Source organism: Euleptes europaea, chromosome 5, assembly GCF_029931775.1.
Source record: "Euleptes europaea isolate rEulEur1 chromosome 5, rEulEur1.hap1, whole genome shotgun sequence".
In the NCBI taxonomy this organism is placed as follows: Eukaryota; Metazoa; Chordata; class Lepidosauria; order Squamata; family Sphaerodactylidae; genus Euleptes; species Euleptes europaea.
The window spans coordinates 14,368,775-14,385,894 of NC_079316.1; the positions used below are offsets into that span (position 1 = coordinate 14,368,775).

Consider the following 17,120-nt stretch of genomic DNA (forward strand, 5'->3'; position numbering starts at 1 on the left):
CAGTAACACCCTAGAGACCAAGAAGATTTTCGGGGTGTTAGCTTTCGAGAGCCAAAGTTCCCTTTGTCCGATACGAACATTATGACAATTTTGATTGAGTCTCTGACTCTGGACATGTGACTCCAACTTATATTGTGCCAGGCCGTTGGTCTCCCCATGCTTTTGGCTGCTCTCCAGGGCTTCAAGCCCATCCCCTCTACCTGAGATTCTTTTAACGAGGGATTGAATTTGGGACATTCTGCATTCAGAGCATGTGCTCTACCACTGAACGGTGTCCTTTCCCTCACTTCTGTGGGAACAAAATCTATCGAAATCCCCACTTTAAAAAATGAACGGGAAGGAACCCGTTATATTACACAACCGTTCTGTGATCCTAGGCACATTTCCTTGGCGGAAAGCTGCTCTGAAACAGCGTGACTTGCTTCCTGGTAAATAATGTCAGCCTAGTGATATTTATCATTTACAGGAATAAACTCTGATCTGGATGGCCCAGGCTATCCTGATCTTGTCAGATCTCGGAAACTGAGCAGGGTCGGCCCTGGTTAGTACTTGGATAGGAGACCAGCAGGGAAATCTAGGGTTGCTACGCAGAGGCAGGCAATGGCAAACCTCTCCTGAATGTCTCTTGCCTTGAAAACCCTATGGGATCGCCTGAAGTCGGCTGCGACTTGACGGCAGTTTCCACCACAAGGACAGATTCAGGCTCACTCTAAACGAGATGCCAACTTAGAGCATATCGTTGTAAAAATTAAGATCTATTAACTTTATTTATAGCCCTCCTTTCTCGCTGATGCTCAAGGCGGATATTAAGATTGTTAGGTCCGTCACAGTACAATCCTAAGCAAAGTTAAACCAATCTTAAGTGTTATTGAGCAGAATCGCTCCAGTCTAAGCCCATCGAGTTCAACACATCTTCATTAAAATTCCAAGTTTATTTCCATCTTTTTCCAGAAATCTCACTGTTCTGTAAGTATTAATTGATTTATTTGAAACAGTTTTATGGTCTTATACAAAAGGCCAGCGCATGCTTTGCCCAACGACTCCCCGGTTTACACATCAGCACTAAAATTAACTAGTCTTATGATTAACAGCTGTCAATACTATCCTTACGCTTTCCAAGTCATTTTCTCTGGATTGCCTCTTAAAGGTTTGTAATGCTGCATTATATATACAACTGCTCAAAATGTGTTAGTATTGCTTCACACAAGACAATTTTCCCAAATGGGATTTCTTGGAATGTTTATATGCTCAGATGCACCGTATATGAGATGGTGTCTGTTTTTGTCCATGTGTACATACGCCTTGGGAATTGAGTCTGATTGCTGCTTCCCAGCACATGGTAAAGCAACACTGAACATTTATACGCAAAGTGGTTCGCATATATTATCCCTGTTACAATTTTTACAATAATCTTGTAATGCAGATCAATATTATTGTTTTCCATATGGGAGGTGGTGCTGAGGCTGAGAATACCTCGCCTGGGAAGTTCATGGCAGAGACAAGATTTGAACCTAGGACTTCTTGATTTGTCTCTCAGTCATGATATTGTTATTGTTTTTTAAATTTATTTATTAGAAACATTTAATCTTACAATAAAAGAAAAAAAGGGGGAAAACCCTAGATATAACGTTACTTATAAAAAATCAAATTCTGGTGGTACAAATTATTTTAAAAAACACAAAACTAAAACAGCACTAATATAACTAAAATACCCATAGCACTTAATCAAATAATACTCTATTTGTCTATTTAACTAAAATCCGCATTATTATTACATTACTCCCTCTCTACAATGTACACTCTCAGTCATGATATTGTGTCCAGACTCAGATTTTTTGTACACATGGCAAAATGGACACGTGTGGCCTTTGCACATGAACTTTAACAGAGGGAAGACGTAATGCGTGAACCAGCCTTCTCCTGAGACATGATTGGATGATGCAATAGGATGTTTTCTTTGATGCATCCTATTCCGGACTGTTCGTAAACCCGTTTATGAACCATACATGTCGAGACACATGATTCATAATATGCTTTGTGCCCCCATTTGTATTGGCTATCCTGTAACATTCACCGGCCACCATTTGTGATCCAGCTTTTCAAAGCCAAATGTCTTGTGTGTGTTAGCCTGTGTACAGTTCTTTCCCTTACTGTGTACAAGTTGAACAGCGTCCCTGTTATGCACCAGTTGGTTGCACAAAGCCTACAGGAGGCAAAATCAAGTGGATGAGTGAGTATTTTCAATCACCGTCTCCTGCATTCGTGGTGTGTCTTGTTTGCCGTCTTTGGGTTCCTCTGTCACTTGCATATCTGTCGCACAAAAGTCACTTGCTGCTTTATGACGCCTTTGTCCTTCAGCCTGTGTGTGAGTGTGCCTTTGGTTAAGAACATTTGTCTGGAGGAAGTAATGAAAGGACTTGGGGCCCCATTTATGCACCCCCTCTATGGCCTGGTAGACACCCAACCTACAGACTGTCCTGTGGTCGAACTCCCATATTGCATCGATAACGTGCGTACACTTTGATCCGGATTATGGTATTGCCTGGATTTGGTGGCCATTCCGTGGTGGTGTACCTCTGTCAGAGACTGCTGATGCCACCCATAAATACCACCATGTGATCTGGGTGACAGACGGAGCCAGCATTTTACCATTGTAACGAGGGAGTCTGACCACAGGAAATGGGTACAGCGCCAGAGAGCTGTTGTTTGAACTGAGGCTTATAGCACTGGGAGGAAGGCCATTCAGAGACCCACCCATGAACACATGAAGCTGCCTTATACTGAATCAGGCTCTTGGTCCATCAAAGTCAGTATTGTCTACTCATACCGGCAGTGGCTCTCCAGGGTCTCAGGCAGAGGTCTTTCGCATCACCTAGTTGCTTAGTCCCTTTAACTGGAGATGCTGGGGATCGAACCTGGGACCTTCTACATGCCAAGCAGTTGCTTTACCACTGAGCCACGACCCAGTGCAGAACCATTCATCTTTCAGCCACAGTTACTGCCTTTATTCTGATCTTTGTCCGTGAATGATGAGGCTGGATGAGACCTGTGAAGAGTAAGGAAGCAATAGAATCTCCAAGGCACATTTCTGCCATTTGTAGGCAAACCGCTGAATTAATTTCCCAGATCAGATCAAATCCGAAAAAGGAGGTTTTTCAGTAGTCTAGTACAGAGTTTGCTCTTGCTTTTTTGGGGTGTGTGTGTGGGTGTGTGTGTGTGTGTGTGTGTGTGTGTGTGTGTGTGTGTGTGTGAAGCACCCAAAGTACCATTTATCATGAATTTCCTTGTATCGGGGACTTTGTGATAACCAAAAATGCTTTGGGGCAGACTGGGAGATCGCAGAGAGCCAGGCACATGCTGAGCTGAGCATCCCCTGCAACTCGGGCACCACGGCAGAGGCTGCTCTTGCTCAGACTCGACCAGCAGTGGTGGCAGTTGGCATCACTGTTGTTGGCTGAGTTGAGCCAAAACTGCCACCACCCAGCACCCCTGGAATCGCCTCAGTTCGCTCCTGGCTGCCAGCAACCTCCATGGCAAGGACACACTGGAATCTCTCCCGGCATGTTAAAAGGCCAACCTGCCCCAGAAAGCATTTGTACTATTGTGTGCTGTTTACACTGGGATATACTGGCAACTTGTCAGCGTTGCGGGCTTTAAAGTGAATTGGCTCTCGAATGTGTGTTTTCGCTTCATACATATGGCACAAAGCGACCGACAAAAACACCTCTGCAAAAGGGCTGTTGTATATATAACACCTCAGTATGGTGTAGTGGTTAAGAGCAGCGGACAAGTAGGTAATGTGAAAGGCCTCTGCCTGAGACCCTGGAGAGCCATGGAGAGGGGTTGTAGCTCAGCGGTAGAGCATCTGCTTGGCAAGCAGAAGGTCCCAGGTTAATTCCTCGGCATCTCCAGTTCAAGGGACTAGGCAAGTAGGTGATGTGAAAGACCTCAACCTGAGACCCTGGAGAGCCACTGTCGGTCTGTGTAGACAATACTGACTTCGATGGACCAAGGGTCCGATTCAGTATAAGGCAGCTTCATGTGTTCAATATTGTCTACTCAGACTGGCAGCGGCTCTCCAGGGTCTCGGGCAGAATTCTTTCACATCACCTACTACCTGGTCCTTTTAACTGGAGATGCTGGGGGTTGAACCTGGGACCTTCTGCATGCCAAGCAGATGCTCTACCACTAAGCCACAGCCCCTGCCCAAAGCTCTGCTACCTCGAGTCTTTTTTGCAAGAAATGCCAGGGGTTAGACTTTCGCTGTGTAAAGAATGAGCTCTGCTACTGAGCTAAAACGAGAAAGTCAGTTGTAGTGGGGTCTGATTAACTAACGGGGGGAAGGCCAGATTCACAGTTCAGCAGACTCCAGCATGACAGAGAAGATGAATGAGCTGGCAGAAACACTGTCATGGGCTTTGTACAGCTGAACAGCGTTTAAGTCGCTGGCAAAAATAATAATAATCTCCAAGCAACCAGCCACAAGCATTTATGAGGCCATAAAAAGTATTAGGCTGTGAGTGTTATTAGATAAACGGAAATAATTAGTGAGTTAAGTATTGTTAACTCTGATGTTTGTTTTTAGCAGAAGGCATCTGATTTCTTGCCGGAGTATCCCCATGAGAATGCTGAATTTTAATTGCCTTGATGAAACAGGCCTCCGAAATTGGCTGCTGGCCTGAACGTTAAACTAACTTCCCTTTGTATAAATAAAACAGATTATTGCCTCGCCGAACCGAATTTGTCATAAATTACAAGAAAACAATGATAGGGTCATAATTGTTTTAAAAGTAAGCCTCATTCAGTACAGCCTACCCAAAGAAGGGGAGGGAAAAAAACCTGAACAGGAATGTAATGCTCTTCTGTCTTTAACAATGACATCCTTCTCTATTTCGGGCATCCACAAAAGGCTTCTGATTCGCCACTGGAGATTTGATTGGCTGGGGTGATGTTTAAAACGTTGCTTTGGCAGCAGCTGTCAACGCAGCACAAGGATCTCCAACGTGTGGCTGAAAGTAAGCCGCCATTTTGTGGCTAGCTTCGCCTCCTGTAGCCACCATGTTGTGGCTGCGCCTGCCCCGCCGTATCAGAATTCCAAATGTGCTCGCAGCCTCAAAAAGGTCGGAGACTTGGGTCCAGCAGCTTTCCATGGTGGGGTTTTTAGTTTTTATTTATTTGTTTGTTTTGTTGCCCGAACAGGAACTCTCAAATGTGAGAGCCTCCTGGAAAAGCGGCATCCCACAATCCTGCTGTGTGCGTTGTTGGGCTCTGAGGGTTTGGTCAGGCCATCAGATCGTGGGCCAATCCTTTGCTGATGCCCTCATTAATCAAGACTTCTGAACATAAACATCCCATCACAATCAGCCTGGAGCCCTGGACATACCTTGAATTCTTGGCAAGAGAAGGATTTGGATACACACCACCACAGACGTCTATACACAGCAGCAAAGAGAGGCCTGCCAGGTTAAATTAGTTTGTGTGTGTGCGAAGTGCTTTCAAGTCGCAGCCGACTTATGGCAACCCCTTTCGGGGTTTTCAAGGCAAGAGACTAACAGAGGTGGTTTGCCAGCGCCTTCCTCTGCACAGCAACCCTGGTCTTCCTTGGTGGTCTCCCATCCAAATGCTAACCACGGCTGACCCTGCTTAGCTTCAGAGATCTGACGAGATCAGGCTAGCCTGGGCCATCCAGGTCAGAGCTAAGTGAGTTTACACGCTAGTTTAATTTACTCTGCATGTGAGTGCAAATGATGTAGGGTAGTCTGGCCTATAAGGCACGATGACCCACCCAAGATCTTATGCCCTGTTTTTTTCCTGGAAAAACAACAACACAAGAGGGAGGGCACACTTCTCCAGGGAAATCTCACGGCCCATACACTTTCAGCCAGCCTGGTGTGTATTTTGGACAACTTCCCCTCCCCATGGGACACTGGTTAGTTCTTGACGAACCACAAGATCTGCTTTTGGGGTTACTGTTGGTTTACTGATGGACTGGTCTCTTGCCTTGAAAACCCCATGGTACTGTGGTCACCATGAATCAACTGTGACTTGATGGCACATAATCATTAGAATGCATAATCATTACAAGCTGGAGGGTGAGAGATTCAAAACAGATAAAAGGAACTATTTCTTCACACAACGCATCGTTAAATTGTGGAACTCCCTGCCCCAGGATGTGGTGATGGCTGCCAACATGGAAGGCATTAAGAGGGGAGTGGACATGTTCATGGAGGATAGGGTTATTCATGGCTAGTAGTCAAAATGAATGCTAGTCATGCTGCATACCTATTCTCTCCAGGATCAGAGGAGCATGCCTATTCTATAAGAACACAGGTAGGATAATGCTGCTGCAGTTGTCTTGTTTGTGGGCTTCTTAGAGGCCACTGTGTGAACAGGCTGCTGGACTTGATGGGCCTTGGTCTGATCCAGCATGGCTTTTCTTATGTACTTTAGCGTTCAGTTCCTGCAGCCCTCTCCCAGTCCATCTGACTAAAATTGGTAGGTCTGGAATAGTGCCCTGCAGCTCTTCCAAGGCAAATAGGGAGGCCGGCTTAGCCAGAGAAGTAAAACTCACACCATCGACTCATTCTTGGAGAAAGGATTCAAGATCACCTCTTCAGCTCCCTAACAGAAGTTATCCTTATAGCTAGAGGCCACATTGGGAATCACATTTTTAAAAATTGCATTCTGCATTCTGCAATTGGGTTAAATTAGTAAAAGGTAAAGGTAGTCCCCTGTGCAAGCACCGGGTCATTACTGACCCATGGGGTGACGTCACATCCCGACGTTTACTAGGCAGACTATGTTTACAGGGTGGTTTGCCATTGCCTTCCCCAGTCATCTACACTTTCCCCCCAGCAAGCTGGCTATTCATTTTACCGACCTCGGAAGGATGGAAGGCTGAGTCAACCTTGAGCCAAATACCTGAAACCGACTTCCGCTGGGATCGAACTCAGGTCAGGAGCAGAGCTTTTGACTGCAGTACTGCAGCTTAACACTCTGCACCAGGGGACTCTACATACATTCAGTTAATATGCAGAATTTAGATAATGTTTTTGTTACAGACAGGCAAGGAGGATTGGAATAGAAAAAGCCCACAGAATTATGTGGGTGGAAGCAGAAGTTTTAACAGCGTCCTCTGGTTTCTAAGCATTTAGCAGAAACGGCTCATACTTGTTTTTTTCTGAAAGCGTGAGAACTAGAAACTTGCTGTTTTCAAAGTCTAACCATGGATTCCCCAACTCCCTTGATAATTTTTTGCAAAATCCATAAAATGCAAAATGCCGTTCATGCAGCCTGGATTTAACTTGGGGCTGTACAGGAAAGAGAGAGAGAAAGCTCGAGCAAGTGCCCCTCAGTCTCATCAAAAGCAGCTCCCTCCCAGCACTCTCCCATTAGCATTTTAAAGGGGGAAAGTCATCATTTTTAAGGGCATGTCTTTCTTTCTTTAAAATGCTAATGGAAGAGTAGTGGGGGGGGGGGAGCCCATTTCGAATAGCAAAACCAAGTGGAGGTGGAAAACGGCCCAACTTCCCAGCACAGCCCCAAGGCAAATTGAGGATACAAGAACCTGCAATTTGCATTCTCTGGGAAGTCCAAGGCCTGCGATCTTTTATCTCATACTGTCCAAGGCCTCAGAAAGGAATATTTCTCCCCAGAAAGAAATATTTCTAGACATCCTTGGCACCTTCTACCAGCAGTTTCTCCCACAGAAAACCCGTTGAGATGCTGTCAACTCGGAGCGCTGCGGTGCGTTTCGTACATCTCCCTTTCAGGTCAGTAGTGCTTGAACAGGAGAACTTCACGATGGATGGTGCCGACTGTCTCCATTACCTTCTGTACAATCAGGAAGAGAACAAATGTGCTGTTTTGATAAAGATCAAAGAACAAAAAAAGAGAGCCAAACATTTCAAAGCAAGCTCAGGATTAATGTCATCCAGTGGTCAGGGTTGCTTTCAGATGCGACACAGATCTAACTTGGCAATCAGAGCAAATAAGCTAGACCAGAGGGTGCTTAGGTGGAATGGTTTTTATTCTCAACTCTGCCGTACTGATTACTGTTCAGAAACTAATAGTTTCCCTCTTGGACTGCAACTTGAAATCAGATTGGTTGGGTGTTTGTTTTTTTCCAAAACCCGCCTAGTAAAAAGTTTTTAAAACTTCTTTAAAACGCTGTAAGCTACAATAAGGCTTTTATAGATATATTTTCTCTCCTGGCATGAGCTACTAGGAAGCTGTGTTTTTTAAAAAATTACACCAGCAAGCAAACTTCATTTCTGGTGGTGCGACGTCACAGCTAGATCGGTTGCCTTTATGCATAAATGCAATTCCAAGTCACAGTCCTGTTACTTTGGGGGAAACAGGCTGTTTTTGCAGGTGGAGAAGATTCTGTTTTCAAGGAAGCAAAAGGCTACATGAATAGTATTTTAAAAAAGGATAGAGCACTTTCCAGCCGTGCGTGACACCTCTTCAGTATATCGCAAGTCATGGATTTGCCACTCTGAATTCCTTAACAATGTAAATGCCATTCCCTCAGGATAGTGTGGAGAGAAAGCAGGCGAGAAATAAAGGGTTCTTCCCCCCCAAAAAAGATATTCATCCTGACCTTCTCTAGAGACATCTGGGCAGAGTACTTTGGGTCCCCGTTAGGGATAAAGGGGGTATAAAGTAAATAAATAAGCTTCCCCTGTTTGTTTGGATGAAGGACCCAAGCATCCACGAGGCTTAGGGTAGCCAGTTCTGGGTTGGAAAATACCTGGAGATTTTGGGGGTGGAGCCTGAGGAGGGCGGGGTTTGGAGAGGGGAGGGACTTCAATGCCATAGAGTCCAATTGCCAAAGCGACCATTTCCTTTTCTCCAAGGGAACTGATCTCTGTCTTCTGGAGATCAGTGGTAATAGCAGGAGGTCTCCAGCCGCCACCTGGAGGTTGGCAACCCTAACAAGGTTGTCCCTGCCATTGAAATGAATGGGGAAGCCCCTGTGGATGGAAGTGGATATTGGCATATCTGTGTCATGCATTCACACGCACACTCTGGATTTGGGCATCATTTTTGCGCTTCATTGCGAGGGATGTCTCTTCAGCCCAAGATCGTTTTGTCGCAATGTGCTGTTGAAAGAGTGTGTCAGGGGTCTCCATGGGCACCATGATGCCTGCTGACACCTTTCCTGGCACCCACTGAGTGTTTTTAGGAAGTGGGTGGGCCTCTTACCTAGCAGGGCTTCTGGTTGGCCCTTGGAGATCCGATTGGCTGCGCACATTAAAACCACACTGTTTCGGTGGCAGCTGCTGCCACCACAGTGTTGGTTTTATTCTCTGTCACTTCTCTTTCCCTTTTGCATTTTTAAAAATTACGACAATTCTCCCCTGCACTGGGGTTTCCTCTGTGTGGTTGGCTTAGCCTCCAGCGGCAGCCGTTTTGCAGTTATGTGCACCCACCCTGTGTCAGAATCCCAAAGGTGCCCACAGGCTCAAAAAGGTTGGGGACCCCTGGAGTAGATACCCCTTTTCCTTTTTTCACTACTGAGCTTAGTCTTAGGGACTATTCTCTCAAGGCCACTCCCTTCCCCATCAGGGCGTTGTCCCCATCATTCTATTTTTATTTTATTTTTTAATTTTAAAAAATGATGTGTTCCAAAACTCTCAAGCCTAGTGGTATCCAAGGTGGTAAAGCGTGGCGAGATTCTCAAGCACACACATGGAGAAAATGATATATACCAGAACAGTCGCCGCTGAGAAAATGCCTGAAATGCCACTGTGCAGTTCCCAGTTGAACTGTCATGACTTTTCTTCCGTACTTCCTGCTTTAGTGAGGATGCTAAGAAGTCTCTTTTGGGGTTCCCTTCGTAGAAGTTCCTGGGGTCCCATGGGGAGAAGGACCGTTGAATCTCTTTCTGACCATGACGATGCAACCAAAAAGAAACAGACGTAAAACAAGGGCTGGTACAGCACTTGTATTCCCAGCGATGTATTAAGAGTTTGAAAATGTTATAAAAAATACTGTTCGCACTTTCTGTGTATTCCAAACCGATGTATTAAGAGTTTGAAAATGTTATAAAAAATACTGTTCGCACTTTGTTTGGCCCCTTTAGATGTGAAGACGTCTTCCAACCATTTATAATTTTAAAGCGATGTTTTTTACAACATTTTCAAACTCTTAATATATCGCTGGGAATACAAAGTGCGGTAATTACAGATCTTCCCCACACCTTGAATATCATGTGCCTTTGAAGAATCCGTGCCCTCAGTCTGACAAAATTTGAGGTTACCGTCGGAATATAATCTCATTGCTGTTATCTTGGTGACTATCTTTCCAAGATGGATGGATTAGCAAGTATGTTTTTATATATTGACCGATTGACATCATTTTGAGGCCAGGCACTTGAGGAGAGAAAGCTTAGGGCTGGGGGAAGAGAGGAAAGAGAAGAAGCAAGATGAGAAGAGCAAGCAACTTGTTGAAAGGAAATATTTAGTAATGGCATTATTGGGCTGGTGTGGTACAGTGGTTAGAGCGTTAGACTAGGACCTGGGATGACCGGATTCGAATCCCCCACTCACCCTTGGAAGCCTGCCAGGTGACCTTGGGCCCGTCAGAATCTCTAAGCCTAGTCTACCCTCAAAAGGTTGTTTTTGTGAGGATTAAATGGTGGAGGGGAGAACAATGTGAAAAGAAAATTTGGGTCCCTGGTCAGGGAGAAAAGTGGGATATCAATTTTAAAAATAAGTAATAAGTATGTATACAGGATAAGCCGGTTGTTGCCGGCTGGTTTGCATATGGACCCAGCATGTAGGATTTAAATGACACAAATCACAGAATTGAGCCTTGGCCCATTCATGCATGGCTGTTTCCCTCGCGGTCACCCCGCCGACTGCTTTGGGGTTTTGCTTTGATTATGCATGCATTTTACAACCGTCAGAGGTCGCCGCGCTCTCCCCCCATGTTTCTGTGCATTTTGCCCGGGTTTTCTGTGTTCGTTTTTAGCCAGCATCCAGAAAACGCAGGCAAAATGCGCGGAAAGGTGCGGGGAGAGCGAGGCGACCTCTGATGGTCGGAAAAGGCAAGCATAATCAAAGCAAAGTCCCGAAGTAGTCGGTGGGGTGACCGCGAGGAAACAGCTGTGCATAAATGGTCTTGGCCATGGAAACGTGCTGGGCGACCTTGGGCCAGTCACACACTCTCAGCCTCGACCCTGGCAAGTGTTTGGTTGGGAGACTTCGAAGGAATACCAGGGGCGTGTGGCGGAGGCAGGCAGTGTCAAACAACCTCCCAACGTCGCTTGCCTTGAAAACCCTCTGGGTGGTTGGCGTGAGTCAGCTGTGAATTGACAGTTGGGGAGGGGAGCAAAGTGCACCCATCATCTCCTGAGCCTGCCCTGCCAATGACCATGTCCAAGTCTTTGGAGATGCTACAGGTCACTTCCTGCGTTGTTGATGGCCAGGGATAAGCTGAACTCCTGCAGAGCGTCGGCTCCCTCATTGTTCTGTGGTTATTTGCGTTGCTTGGTCCGAGAACCTGTCCTGCGAGTGAGTGTGGGAGGGGCCCTTATGCTGGATAGTGGGGTGGTCCCTCCCCACTGACCAAAGGTGGAACCTTCCTCCAAATTAAGGGGCTTTTCCATGGGAGGACGAGCGGCTTAAGCTCCTTCGGCTGGAGGAAGGCTCCGTGGAGCATGGCTGGATCCGCCCTGCTATATGACAACCCGTGAGCAGATTACGTGGCTAGGATTCCCTCTTCTGTTTGTGGAGGCCAGCTTGCTCCCTGTTCTTCCTCTAGTTCTGGTTAGGTTTTGCCCTACCCAGGGCTGGCATCAGAGTACCCTGAGGTGGGGCGCAGCTGCCGGGGCCCATGGCGTCTGGTGGGGCCCACTGCCTCTGACCCTGTGCCTAGACACCTCCACTACTACCTGTCTGCATACCTTTCCCCTTTGTTTGCTTTAATTGTTTCACCATCTGTGCTCCCAGCTGTTCAACATCATCGGGGAAGGGCATGTAGGTGGTATACACGTGGTATCCTGCATACACACATGAAGCTGCCTGATACTGAATCAGAGCCTTGGTCTATCGAAGTCAGTGTTGGCTACTCAGACCAGCAGCGGCTCTCCAGGGTCTCAGGCAGAGGTCTTTCCTATCACCTACTTGCCTAGTCCCTTTAACTGGAGATGCTGGGGATTGAACCTGGGACCTTCTGCATGCCAAGCAGAGGCTCTACCAGTGAGCCAAGGCACCTGGGCCTGTGCTGGTTGGGGAAAGGGTACACAAGTGGTACAGGCAATGGAGCATAGGCCACAGGTAGGCTTGCAAGCGGACGCACAGGCAAGTGAGGGCATGCATTTGAAGGTGGAAAGGGGGAGGCATGAGGGGGCACATAGTGGCAGGCAGACGGGCACTGTTTGCAAAGGGTCCTCCAACACCTGGAACAAGCCTTGAATCACTGGATCAGTGCCGGTTAGTTGGACTTCCCCAAGAGATCTCAAATTCCAAAGTGGGGTGCTTTGACTTAGGCAGCTATGCAGCCTCATCCTGCTGGTGCCGGGGGGTGGGGGGTGGGGAGGGAAGGGACTGGAAACGCATCTGATAGCATCTCTTGCCTTTTGAGCCAGAGCTGGATCTCTCGGTGCTTTTCCACCTAAACCCCAGGGCATGTTTCAGATAATAATGGTAGGTCGAAAAGGCAAATGCCCCTACTGGCTACAGAGATGTTAAACCAGCCATGGTTTTAACACTCTCCCCAGTCATGTTCAATGCATCTTCAGAAACCTACATGTAATTTTTTAGCCTCAGAAGAAGGAAAATACAATTCCGCACAAAAAGCGTAAACTCCTCTGTATTGCTTCCGCTTTTTATCGCCTGCCTTCCACCCGGTTGCTATATCCATTTTGTTATGTGCTTAAAAAAAACAAACATTTCGTGCCCGTTTCAGGAATTTGACCCCCTTCTCTTTTCTCCACCCCGCCCCCAACCCTAGCTGGTGAATGAGCAGCAAGAAAGCAGACCCCTCCTGAGCCCTTCGATCGATGACTTTCTCTGCGAAACCAAATCGGAAGCTATCGTGAGACCCGTGACGTCGAACACAGCAGGTATCAGCATTCATTCATTCTGATCCCGTTACCAAATTCTGTGTTGTCATATGTTCGTCCTCCCCCTGCCCCACCCCATCTTTCTGAAGCCTATTTACTTATTTATTGAAACATTTATATCCCACCTTTCCTCGTGGTTCAAGGCGGCTTACAATAATAGCGGAAAATATTTTCAGTTAAAACCAAAATAAAATTGCAAACCCCAAATCTCAGATTTGTATGTTGTGCCCAGCTCTCCAGTTCAATCCTAGCAGGAAGAGAGAAGAAGGGGGGAGGGGAGCATGGCAAAGGAACTGGCAAGTATAAAATAGCTTTAAATCATTGGACAACCATTGCCTCAACAAAGGCGGAGAGGATTCCCCTCTTCCTTGCTCCTCACTAGAAGAAGAAGAGGAGGAGAAGGAATAGGAGTTGGTTTTTATATACCGACTTTCTCTACCACTTAAGGAAGAATCAACCTGGCTTACAGTCACCTTCCCCTCCCCACAACAGATGCCCTGTGAGGTAGGTGGGGCCGAGAACTGTGATTAGCCCAAGATCACGCAGCTGGCTTCATGTGTAGGAGTGGGGAAACGAATCCAGTTCACCATATTAGCCTCCACCACTCATGTTGAGGAGCGGGGAATCAAACCTGGTTCTCCAGATTAGAATCCGCCACACTTAATCACTACACCACACTGGTTTTCATTTTGAATGAAAACAAAGGAGTCTGAAAAGCTGGGTTTGAAAAATCTATACCATTTCCCCTTTAAAATCTACACCATTTCCCCTTTAAAATCTACACCATTTCCCCTTCAGTAAAAGCACTGGGAGGCTGTTTCAGTTAACAAAAATGAATAGGGGTTGAAATATCCTCTTTGCTTCCCACATGGCCCAAATGCAGATCTCAGCTTTATGCAAGCAAAATTTACCTTTAGCTGACTGGGAGACCATTGTTTTTTTTACCTCTGCTACAACGAAGAAGCAGAAGAAGAAGAGGAAGCTGAAGAAGAAGAAGAGATGGTTTTTATATGCCAACTTTCTCTCCCTTTTAAAGAGAATCAAACCGGCTTACAATATCCTTCCCTTCCCCTCCCCATAACAGACACACATGTCTTCTGAAGTTGCCTGTGCAAAACATCACTCACATAAAGATGCCAGTTTTACTGAATAAGGCCATTGGTCTGTCAAGGACAGTATTCTTTCCTCTGGCTGGTCCTGGCTCCCCAGGTTCTTGGGCAGAAGACATTCACATCACCGGCTACTTGATCCTTTTAGCTGGAGATGCGGGGGGATTGAACCTGTGACTTTTTGTATACAACGCAGGTGCTCTGCCGCTAAGCCACAGCCCCTCTCCAAGGTGCCACATGGCGGCTGTTTGGTTCATGCTGTGACAGACTTACGCTGGCTATTCCTCTGGAATTAGAGTCCTCTCTAGTGTACTTAAGCTGATTAACACCTAGAGCAGGTGAGAAATAACTGATCGATAATTTCCCAAGTGTGCCTGCTGTTGCCATAGCAGCTTGTTTTGCTGCCCTCCCCTTTGATTCCTCGAGCTCTTTGCTTCCCAAACCACTTAGCTATTATTCTCTCCCCTCAAGTCTCCTGGTGGAAAAAAACACTTCCAAATTACAAATATGTTCCTGTTTTCAAACCAGGATTCATCACCAAGAGCCCATTGGTACGTGATTGAATAGGGCTTGAAAAGACTGGCTATAGCAGCCAGGTATTTCAGTGGCTTTTAGCAATCATGGTGGAGTTGCATCAAATGCAGGAGGTGTCGCCGTTCTCAAAATGCCTATAAACTTTAGAGGACTGCTGCATACTATTGCACATTTCTCCTGGAAGAGCTTTTTATCAGAAACAAGATTCTGGGTTGAATGTGTTATTTGTCCAACGTACTCAGAGGGTTCTTATGCTAAGAGCCAGCGTGGTGTAGTGGTTAAGAGCGGTGGACTCTAATCTGGAGAATCATAGAGTTGGAAGGGACCACCAGGGCCATCAAGTCCAACCCCCTGCACAAAGCAGGAAATTCACAACTACCTCCCACTCCACACCCCTAGTGACCAGAAGATGGCCAAGATGCCCTCCCTCTCATCATCTGCCTAAGGTCACAGAATCAGCATTGCTGACAGATGGCCATCTAACCTCTTCTTAAAACCCTCCAGGGAAGGAGAGCTTACCACCTCCCGAGGAAGCCTGTTCCACTGAGGAACCACTCTAACTGTTAGAAAATTCTTCCTAATGTCTAGATGGAAACTCTAGACGGAACTGGGTTGGTTTCCCTACTCCTACACATGAAGCCAGCTGGGAGACCTTGGGCTAGTCACTGTTCTTTCCGAACTCTCAGCCTCACCTACCTCACAAGGTGTCTGCTGTTGGGAGAGGAAGGGAAGGAGATTGTAAGCCAGTTTGATTCTCAAAGTCGGCATATAAAAACCAACTCTTCTTCTTCTTCTAAGTTGAATTTGCTTCTGTGTAATAAAACTTAAAATGGGAATCGAAGGGCACAATCCGAACAGCCATAACCTCAAAGACTATGCAGAAGTAGGAGTGCTTTGTCCTGATCGCACATATTATATCAAGGCCTGGCTGGAAAAAAGACATCCTCATGTTCCGCTCAGCACAAGCAACTTTCAGAAGACTGATAAAACCTTTGATTCTCATTTAGCCCCATTTGGGAAATATTTACTCATCTGAGCAAGCCAGAATATTGTAGCTACTTCACATATGGAAGCTTCTTTGCCTGAAGTTGGGACATGGATAATTAATTGTCTTTTCTGTCACTAGAGAAACAGACATTTATACTTTTGATCCACCGCCAGTAGCAAAATCACCATGAAATTTAGGATTTCCTCCATCAAAACTACTGAGCCATCCAATGTGTTTGTTTTTTTGGCCCTGGAAGATAGCAGGTATCCCGTGCTCTTGAGAAAAGGACACATTATAATCCCATCTTTCCTCTGTCAGTCCTTCCCAGTTTCCAGGAGTCCCAAAGGTCTGGCAACATCTTGACTGTGTACCTTCTGCTCAAGTCCTTCATGGACTTGTTGAAATCCTCTTGTGCCAAGTTGGCTAAGCCGTGCTGACCCAGATGTTCAAACATTTGAAAATTGAGTGATCAGAAATCTGTGGCTTCAGCAAAGCTGGTTGAGAGGCAGCATCAGGACGCACTTGAGAGAAATTCTGTGTCCAAATGATACTGGGGTGAAGGAAGGGGTGAAGTGACAGCCACTGTCTGGATACTGGAGGTCGCACTTCCAGCGTTCCTTTTTGTATTGACGCAGCTCTTAAAGCCTGTGCCGGTACTTAGAATCGTAGAATCATAGAGTTGGAAGGGGCCATAGAGGCCATCTAGTCCAACCCCCTGCTTAATGCAGGATCAGCCTAGAGCATCCCTGACAAGGGCTTGTCCAGCCTCCGTTTAAAGTCTGCCAGGGAGGGGGAGCTCACCACCTCCCTAGCTAGCTGATTCCACTGTCGAACAGCTCTTCCTGTAAACAATTTTTTCCTAATATCCAGCCAGTACCTTTCCTCCCGCAGTTAGATCCCATTATTGCGAGTCCTATCCTCTGCTGCCAACAGCAACAGCTCCCTGCCCTCCTCTAAGTGACAGCCCTTCAAATACTTAAAGAGAGCAATCATGTCCCCCCTCAACCTCCTCTTCTTCTTTGAGAAAGGTGACGTACAGGTCGAGATCGTTTCCTGCAACCTTCTGGGCCAAACTATCATTCAGGGTTTCTTGTCCCCTGAATTTAGTGAGATCGAAATGATATTTGCCCATAATCCCTTCAAAGTCCTTAAAATTCACACTCGGGAATAAAGCGCTGTAATCATTTTTAAGAGTTTTGGATAAATCACTGTTCTGTTTACTTCAGATCAGACAGATGTGACCCTAAGGTCTTAGCTATATGATACATTCTTCCCAGGATTGTCCCTGTGTCCACCTTGGGGGCTGTAAAGCAGATGTGCTCTGGGAGTTCCTGGGTACAATTTGGATTAGGCTATGTGTATAAAAGATTAGGCATTTCAGATTTGGGTTGTGGCGCACAGAGAAAGAGGGCATAAT

General features: G+C 46.3%; 1 protein-coding gene across 1 annotated transcript in view; it reads left to right on the plus strand.

Annotated features, from left to right (window-relative positions):
* The window catches only part of PEX5L (peroxisomal biogenesis factor 5 like), a 195,364-nt gene that overhangs the window by 131,637 nt on the left and 46,607 nt on the right, over nucleotides 1-17,120 (plus strand). Inside the window, exon 4 of the mRNA XM_056849561.1 lies at nucleotides 12,961-13,072. Coding sequence (XP_056705539.1) covers nucleotides 12,961-13,072 — 112 coding nt within the window. The remainder of the gene's footprint in view (nucleotides 1-12,960; nucleotides 13,073-17,120) is intronic.